Below are 9890 nucleotides of genomic sequence, written 5' to 3'. Positions count from 1 at the left end.
GGGACCCCCTCGATGTCTCCGATTGATCAAGACAGGTGGGTGTCCACCCCAAATTGCTGCATGTCATGTGTGCGACTCAGAAATCAAGCACCGATTTTAATGGACACTCACCATCAGAGAAGACGAAGATAGTGTAACATGGCAGCGTGTCTATACATTGTCGGATTACATTATGGAGCAAAAATGTATTTAGTTTAATATCAGAGCATTTTGTAATGCTTCAAACATTACACCTGTAACTAGTGATGTTTAGAAGACACCAGCTGTCTTCCATGTCAAGAATGAAGAAAGTATCGCAAAGAAAAGGTTGGTTGAAAAATGCAGATAGCCAGGTTAGCCAATGTGCAGGAGCACTGGTTGGTTCGGCCCCATTGAGGTAGTATGTACATGAATGCATAGTTAAAGTGACTACGCATACATGATAAACAGAGAGTAGCAGCAGCGTAAAAAGAGGGCTTTGGAGGGGGTGGGTCAACAGTAATCACAGCATGATGATACCCCTATGATACAATCAGCTACAGGTAGGACAGATTTAGGATCAGCATACCTCCTTCATAGGCTGAACCAATTTGTTTGTTTTTTAGCCAACTCCTCTGACTATTCATGTATGGCAGGGCAACGATGGGATCAGACACCTCATTTCATCCTGGTCCTAACCATTAGGGGCCAAAGGTCAGTGTCTTAGCAGACAATACATTCTCCTCCACTGGGGCTTGTGGGACTCCTCTCTCAGGCAGGATGTGTCATGTCATCAACTTCCTGCTGGCCCTGCTGAGCCGTTTCCTGTTTGCCATTAATGGCGTGGCAACCGTGTGGCGTGTGGTCGCCGTCAAAGGGGAAGGGAGCCCCTCTATCGGCTGCTTCTGATGGGCGTGGCTCTGTTGGGGGTGAAGATGGCAGTCACCATCAAGTATACCCGCAACGCAGAATGGAAATGGTAACAATGTCTATATAATGTCTATATAGCCTTACAGTGTCTTCTACAGCAATGACACACTAATAATGATGATCACTCAGGATCATTACCTATCATACACGATTAAGTCTTATAATAACGGCATTAAAAACGCATTACACTTGTTGGCAAAGTGTCACGTTCGTCATAACGAGGAGAACAAGGCGCAGTGTGATAAGAATACATACTTCTTTTAATGAAGAATAAACACAGACCAAACTATACAAAACAACAAAACGAACGTGACACTAATAACACGAGTCCTGACAGGCAACTACACTTAGACAATAACCCACGAAATACCCAAGGAATATGTCTACCTTAATATGGTTCCCAATCAGAGACAACGATAAACAGCTGCCTCTGATTGGGAACCAATCTAGGCAACCATAGACATATAAACACGTAGATATACAACAACCCCTAGACAATACAAAAACTACACAAATCACCCTCGTCACACCCTGACCTAACCAAAATAATAAAGAAAACAAAGATAACTAAGGTCAGGGCGTGACACAAAGAGAAGTATTACCCAAAATAGTTCTGGAACAAATGTTGTGTTGTAAGAATAAACGTTAAGACTTTACTTTACACCCAGTGGCATAACACAGTATGACACGGTCATAACCATGTCATAATATATCATAACAGTTGACATAACTTGTCCTAACTTGTCATAATATGGTCATAACACTGACATGACCCATATATTTACAGCGGTTGTGACATGTTGTGTTATTTTATGGCTGGTTATGAAACCCACATAATTCGCTTTTTTCCCTGCCAAGATGTTTCCTTTGAAGGTTTGTATCTTAAATCCTTTGTTGTTGTAATGAATTCTTCATAGTCATGTTTTTTTCATCATATTTTAAATAAGTTGTAGAATATACACTTTATGACACTGTCAATAAGCATTAAGGAAAGGGGGATACCTAGCTAGTTGTACAACTGAATGCATTCAATTGAAATTTGTCTTCTGCATTTAATCCAACCCATCTGAATCAGAGAGGTGCGGGGGGCTGCCATAATCGACATCCACGGTTTCAGCATCTGGGGAACAGTGGTTTAACTGCCTTGCTCAGGGGCAGAACGACAGATTTTTACCTTGTAAGCTCAGGGAGCTTTCAGTTACTGGTTACTTGCCCAATGCCCAACGTTCTAACCACTAGGCTATCTGCTGCCCCGGCTGCCATAATCGACCATCCTGCGTCACTTTACTTGGACTAAGAAAATACACTTTATGACACTGTCAAGAAGCATTATGACCATCCTGTGTCACTTGGACTAAGAAATTACACTTTAAGTCACTGTCAAGAAGCATTATGACCATCATAAGCATATAAGGCAGATAGGTCTATTACATACATGGTGTCTTGTCCTGCTCCTGAAATCTGCTTCTGCATTCATGCCAGACAACAGCGACAGACCATTGGGGTAGGTGCATGTCTGACATCAATGTGTGCACAATTACAATGATAATTTAACATGGCAAATAAATAAACCCACAGACTATGATGTAATGGAATTGTTTGCCTTGTGTAGGTTTTGACACTCTTATGTAGGTGTTATAACCAGCCATAAAATAACTACCATGGTAGGTTTTGTGGGTTTTTACACTCTTATGTAGGTGTCATAAGCAGCCATAAAATAATGCAATTTATGTCACAACAGGTCTAAATATATGTGCAATGATAGTGTTCTGACTATATTATAATAGGGTATGACAAGTTATATCAGCTGTTATGACATATTATGACATGGTTATGACTGTGTCATAATGTGTTGACGCTGGGTGTCAAGTAAATTGTTACCGATTAAACACATATGCCAGTGCTTCCTCCTTTGCACTGTATACAGTCCATCACACCATCTACATTCCACAAGGCAGTAACTTGTCTAACATCATCCACTTTTACTGCACTTATTTCCAATTTGTATTTTCACTCACATTCTCAACAAATTTAGCAGCAATATGTTCCATTATTTTGCATGACCTTGATATACACCTCTTCATTTTCATTTTCACGCACGCACGCACGCACGCACTCTCACACACACACACACACACACACACACACACACACACACACACACACACACACACACACACACACACACACACACACACACACACACACACACACACACACACACACACACACACACACACACACACACACACACACACACACACACACACACACACACACACACACACACACACAGAGAGAGACACACAGAAACACACTACAACGTAAGACTTACAGCGGCACCTCCATTTTTGCACCATCTTCATGATCTAGTTCTGTCTCGGAGTCATAGCCCGAGTGGAAAACCTAATGAAAAACAATCAAACAGCCCCGGGGTTACAGAGCAATTGTAATAATGATTAACCACACAAATGAACTCATTAATTTGATGCGAGGAAAATGATTTTTTTCCTCTCCTGTTCATGTTGCGATAAATGGAAATGTTAGATAGAAAGACATTAGCAATTCACCCGTTGGCCTGGCTGTCTTCACAGTCTACTCTGCTCTGCCTGTGTTTTTTGTTTTACAGGGGTGGTATAGGGTTGTAGCTAATAAACCTAAACATAAACCTTTTTATATGGGGATAAATCACCACTGTACTGGTGGAACTCTTTTATGAGTTCCTGCCAGAGGCTGTGTATGCATCCAAAATATCTCTCTCACTCTTTATCTAAAAAAAGTGTATTTGTCAATCTCTTGCTTGCTGGAAGCACTGTCATTCTCCATGAAAAGCCACTCTTTACATATGTGTGTGTGTTGACGTCCAGTTATTTTACCTTCATACTCCTTTTCTCACCATTGTCTACTGCATGGCCTGGCTCAGGCCCTGAACTGAATTAACAAGCTTTTATTTCACACCCTTCAAAGAGATAACACAAAATGATGTCATTGCTGACTGAAACACAGCGGTGGAATAATTTCTCCATCCATCCAAACGATGCTGAATCAGCCAGCCATCATATTGCATCCTATGTGCGGAGGGGCATGCTGAGACGGAAGCTTACTCCAGGTCCCTCTCTTCCTCTAACTTTGAAGTTCTCTCCTCATGGAGAAGGCTTTGCGCTGTCAAGTGGGATTTGCATACATGATGAGAATAATTGGCTGTCTGAAATGGGACACTTGTGGAAGCATTACTTCTTATACTGACTGCCCAAAAACTAAGTGTGTTGCCAAAAATAACTCTCCCTATCCCCTCCTCGCTGCTTTGCTTTTAGGTTCTCCCCTATGGTTTCCTCTTACCTCACTGCCGTCATCCCCTCAATTTGTTTCCTGGAGCTCAGCCTGCTGCAGTACAAGCTCCCGGTCAACATCTCCTCTAGCCTTGAGCTAGAGGAGCTGCTGGCTCACATCCCCATCTCAGCGGTAGGTGTTTCACCACAAAACGCACAGCAACGTTCTTGGAAAGTAGACATTAAAGTATCATCTAATCTCACTGTGTGTTGACTGACGCAGGACATCTTGCAGCTGGGCCCAGAAAACTGTGCGGCTGCCCTGAAGCAGACCATGCTCATCGTGCTGGTTCTGGGTCGCTGGCTCACGCCCAAAGGAGACATGTCCCGAGATCAGCTCTCCCAGCTCCTCATGGCCTATGCGGGCCTGGGCGCCGACATCCTGGACATCTTTGACATCTTCACAGAGCCAGATGTCAAGACCAACCGGGCTGTCATCGACGTAGGACTGGCCCTGTCCTCCATGCATTTCCCACTGGTCCTCACCCAGACCTACCCCACCAAGGCCCAGCCCCATCCTAGCTCGTCCCAGCCCTGGCTCGTCCCAGTGGAGTCTCTCTCAGGGGGTAAGCATGGCTGTGGTGGAGGGCATGCCTGGAACTCCCTCCTCCTGCTATCCAGGACTATGCTGTTCCAGGGAAGTGTGGCGTTTGCTGTTGACTGTGGGGCACCAGGATGGGCTGTTCCTTGTCTACCGCCTCTACCTCACGATCAGGAAGAATGTGCTCAACCAGTTGATGATCTTCTTCACTTGCAAGAACATCCTTGTCATCTTGCTGGAGGTCTACAGGATCTTTGTGGTGTAGTGTGAGCAGCAGGAGGAGACATCACTAGGGTGGCTGGAGACGTGTTCAATGCCCTGGTGCCAACAAGCCCAGGAGGAGGTTGTGGTGTGGGAGGGAGGGAGGGAGAAGGACAGGTGAGCGAAGGACAAAGCTGCCTGACAGAGGTAGAGGTGGAGGGGGGAGGGATAGGGAGGAAAGGAGAACAGAGTTGCCTGACAAAGGTGGAGGGAGAGAGGGAATCAGATCAGAGAGGTTGCCAGGTGTGGAGAGCATATACGATGCTGTGAGGCATGACTCAACCCTTAGGGGGAATCTCCTTCACACACCAGGAGTCAAGTTGAATAGATCTGCCAACTCTAAGATCTACCAAATCTCCAGTTCAAAAGTGTACCATGAAGAGACTCTGGTCTTTGGAGGAGGTTCAATGCCAAGGAGTAGAGTATACCACTGAGCAAGGGGAGTCCCTGAAGATTTGATCACACAATATTATGTAATTCCCATGATAAAGATAAAGACAAGAGAGGGAGAGAGCTGCAATTTCCATGAACACTATCACCTGACATACAATGTTCACCAAGTTCACTAGGACCCAAGTCACACTTGTGAATATCTCTGTGACTGTCTTTATATTGTATAAAACGTTCTGTATTACTTAGGTATTGTGACTTTGTTTGTATGTGTCCTTTGGAACTATGTCACTTTTTAGATCTCAATTGGAAATGTTATAATTTTGTTACATTATCCATTGAGACATAGGTATCATAGGTTAGTGTGCCATTTTTTGGTTTGGATGATGATGATTGTGGTGGTGGTAAATGTTGTGGGAGAACTGTCTGTTTTTCAAAATCAACGTTTCCAGAAAATGCTTTCAAGCTTTACACATTGAAAAATACATTTTCAAACGTTCCTTTCTCTTTATACCATGAGATGGCAGTGTTACCAAGTCAAACAAACCACAACTTGTCTGTTTATCAGATTAAAACATACACTCAAATGTGTTTAAAGCTTGTGCTGTGCTCCTAGAAACGCCTCATTCTAAAAGAAGCAAGCCTTTACATAGAATGATTGTGAAACGCCTAACTGCTTATATTGACAGTGACCCTTTATATAACTTGAAGGTTTAAATTGGTGTCCAGATAGAGCCCTTACAGACCTGTCATCTTCAAATCTTAAAGTGCTGTCTCACCCGCTTTAAAACATTGGCAGGAGATGAGCAGCAGGTGTTCCCGATTAGGGATTTGAGTTCAATTCACTCTTATTACAGTCCTCTGTGTCTGTTAGCCACCAAATAGCTTCGCTCCACCACCCAGAGTATAGGAGAGGAGAGCACTAGAAGGCAGCATTTTTCTTCCAGTAAGCTGCCTGAATTGGTGGAGAGAGGAAAAAAGATGCATGGTATGAAAATATTTAATAATGCATCTTTAATCTGTTAAAATGTGTGTGACAAGTCAGAGACCATTACATCAGAGAGAGAGAGGGAGAAAGAAGAGAGAGCGATAGAGGCAGACAGAGAGAGAGAGTGAGAGAGAGAGAGAGAGAGAGAGAGAGAGAGAGAGAGAGAGAGAGAGAGAGAGAGAGAGAGAGAGAGAGAGAGAGAGAGAGAGAGAGAAGGGGGAGAACGGGAGACGGGACAGGAGAGAGAGTGAGGGAAGGAGAGAACGAGAGAGGGAGAGAGAGGAAGTGAAAAAGACAGACAGAAAAAGAGAGAGAAGCAAACAGAGAGAGAGAAGCAAACAGAGACCGAGAGAACGAGAGAGTGACATATTTCTGGAATGGAAACTAGAGAGCCTCTTTAGAGGAACAGTTAAAGAGCTGTATTCTCCCAAGTGGCATAGCGGTTTAAGGCACTGCATCTCACTACAGTCCCGGGTTCAAATCCAGGCTGTATCACATCTGGCCGTGATTGGGAGTCCCATAGGGTGGCGCACAAATGGCCCAGCATCGTCCGGGTTTGGCTGGGGTAGGCCACCATTGTAAATAAGAATTTGTTCTGGCTTGTCTAGTTAAATCAAAACAATTATTTGTGTTTTTGTTGTGACACATTGGTTTCAATTATCCATGGAGGACCAACTTTCACTTGAGAGATAAACATTTATAACGAAATGTACAGAGATGTCATGTCTGCCCAAATGCAGCATTCACTTAAATGTCAGATACAAATTGATCACAATATCAGCCCACTCTCTCTAGACCATCAAAGGAATCAAGTGACACAAGCTAATGTACAATGTGGCTTCTTTAAGTCTAAGTGGCTTTTTCTAACACACCCATATGGATATGTATAAGAAAGAGCGTGATCATGGCATACAATTGCATGATGAAAGATCTGCTTGCCAAAGAGTCCATTTCTTCCTCAGATTAGCTGCACACTAACAAGATTGTGTTGGCACGTGGGCAGATGGGATTGTCAGCTGATCGCTGCTTGTTAAACCACGGGCTGCCTTAGATAGAGCTAGAGAGAGAGAGCTAGAGAGAAAGAGAGAGAGGAAGAGAAGAGTCAACTGCAAGCCCGCATGCGCTTCTCAACAACTTCTTCACATGAACAACCACAGACTGAGCGAGAGAGACACACATGCATGCACATGCACACAAGTACATTCGCCTATGCACGCACGCACACTCCCTCAAACAAAACAGGTGAATGTTAGGGAAACCGAGAGCTTTAATCACTTGCCACGATTTCCTCTCTCATCTCAAAGAATCATGAAGGACCAAACATGCAACTTTGTGCATAATAATCAGTTGGAAAATCCTTTATAAACCAGAGGCTAATGACAACATGCCATCTCCATGTTCAAAAGGGAGGAGAGAACGATGGAAAACTTTAAATGAACTTGAGAAATGTCTGTCTTGCTGGCATACTTTTACTGCAGTAGCATCCACACGAGTTGGCAGGATGATTAGCTCCATTTCGATTGAGCATGTAAGTTTATCCTCCAGCATGCTGTTTATCAACCCCGATCTTGTAAGACCTCGTCTTGTGCCCACTTTTGGACTTTTCTGCCCACCTTAACTGACCCAGAATTTTGGGCAAACAATCGCAGCGCTCCATTGGAAAGCAACCGTCTGTAACGGCGTTTGTCTGTTGAAGAAAGAGAGTCAGACCGAAATGCAGCGTGTTGGTTACTCATGACTTTAATGAAATGAATCGCGGTACATGAAATAACTGAATACTAAATACGAAAACAACAGAACGGAACGTGAAACCTATTACAGCCTATCTGGTGAATACTACACAAAGACAGGAACAAACACCCACGAAATACAAAGCAAAACTATGGCTCCCTAAATACGGTTCCCAATCAGAGACAACGAGGATCACCTGACTCTGATTGAGAATCGCCTCAGGCAGCCAAGCCTATACAACACCCCTAATTAGCTGTGATCCCAAATACTACAAACCCCAATACGAAAACAACATATAAACCCATGTCACACCCTGGCTACCCAAACATATAACAAAAAACACAAAATACAATGACCAAGGCGTGACAGAACCCCCCCCTAAGGTGCGGACTCCCGGACGCACCTCAAGAGCATAGGGAGGGTCTGGGTGGGCGTCTGTCCATGGTGGCGGTTCTGGCTCGGGACGAGGACCCAACTCCATTAATGTCCTTGTTCCTCCCCTTCGCGTCCTGGGATAATCCACCTTCTCCGCCGACCATGGCCTAATAGTCCTCACCTAGATCCCCACATAACTGAGGGGCAGCTCGGGACAGAGGGGCAGCTCAGGACAGAGGGGCAGCTCGGGACAGAGGGGCAGCTCGGGACAGAGGGGCAGCTCGGGACAGAAGCAGCCCGGGACTGAGGGGCAGCCCGGGACTGAGGGGCAGCCCGGGACTGAGGGGAAGCCCGGGACTGAGGGGAAGCCCAGTACTGAGAGGAAGCCCAGTACTGAGAGGAAGCTCAGGCAGGTAGTAGGCTCCGGTAAATCCTGGCTGGCTGGCGGAACTGGAAATTCAGGTTGACAAGCAGATCTGGAAGAGACTGGTTGTCTGGCAGATCTGGAAGAAACTGGTTGTCTGGCAGATCTGGAAGAGACTGGTTGTCTGGCGGCGCTGGGCAGACTGGGAGCACTGGCGGCGCTGGGCAGACTGGGAGCACTGGCGGCGCTGGGCAGACTGGGAGCACTGGCGGCGCTGGGCAGACTGGGAGCACTGGCGGCGCTGGGCAGACTGGCGGCGCTGGGCAGACTGGGAGCACTAGCGGCGCTGGGCAGACTGGGAGCACTGGCGGCGCTGGGCAGACTGGAGACTCCGGCAGCGCAGGAGAGGAGAAAGGCTCTGGCTGCGCTAAACAGGCGGGAGACTCCGACAGCGCAGGAGAGGAGAAAAGCGCTGCCTGCGCTGAACAGGCGAGGCGCACTGGAGGCCTGGTGCGTGGTGCTGGAACTGGTGGTACTGGATCGAGGACACACACAGGAAGCATGGTGCGGGGAGCTGCTACCGGAGGACTGGTGTGTGGAGGTGGCTCTGGATAGACCGGACCGTGCAGGCGCACTGGAGCTCTTGAGCACCGAGCCTGCCCAAGCTTACCTGGCTCGATGCCCACTCTAGCCCGGCCAATAGGAAGGGCTGGTATGTGCCGCACCTGGCTCTGCACCCGCACTGGAAACACCGTGCTCTCCATAGCATAACACGGTGCCTGCCCGGTCTCTCTAGCCCAACGGTGAGCACAGGGAGTTTGCGCAGGTCTCCTACCTGGCATAACCATTCTCCCTTCTAGAACCCCCCCCCAATAATTTTTTTGGGCTGCTTTTCCGGCTTCCAACCGCGTCGCCGTGCTCTCCTCTTCGACTCCATTCGTCTATAGCCCTCTTCGCATTGCTGCAGGGAATCCCAGGCGGGCTCCTGCACTCTCTCTGGGTCGGCCGCCCACCTGTCGATTT

At 46.4% G+C, this 9890-nt stretch overlaps 1 protein-coding gene across 1 annotated transcript; it reads left to right on the top strand.

Annotated features, from left to right (window-relative positions):
• The first annotated feature begins 866 nt into the window (after nt 1–866).
• LOC124017757 (transmembrane protein 26-like) lies at nt 867–5023 on the top strand. The gene is made up of 4 exons (XM_046332974.1): nt 867–937; nt 4203–4350; nt 4441–4783; nt 4839–5023. Exons 1-4 carry the CDS (start codon nt 867–869, stop codon nt 5021–5023), a joined length of 747 nt encoding a protein of 248 aa, XP_046188930.1.
• The last annotated feature ends 4867 nt before the right edge of the window (nt 5024–9890 follow it).

This window comes from Oncorhynchus gorbuscha, linkage group LG03 (genome assembly GCF_021184085.1).
Source record: "Oncorhynchus gorbuscha isolate QuinsamMale2020 ecotype Even-year linkage group LG03, OgorEven_v1.0, whole genome shotgun sequence".
Taxonomy (NCBI): Eukaryota; Metazoa; Chordata; class Actinopteri; order Salmoniformes; family Salmonidae; genus Oncorhynchus; species Oncorhynchus gorbuscha.
Note: the sequence above shows the minus strand (reverse complement) of the source record. Positions and strands in the feature narration are given on the sequence as shown.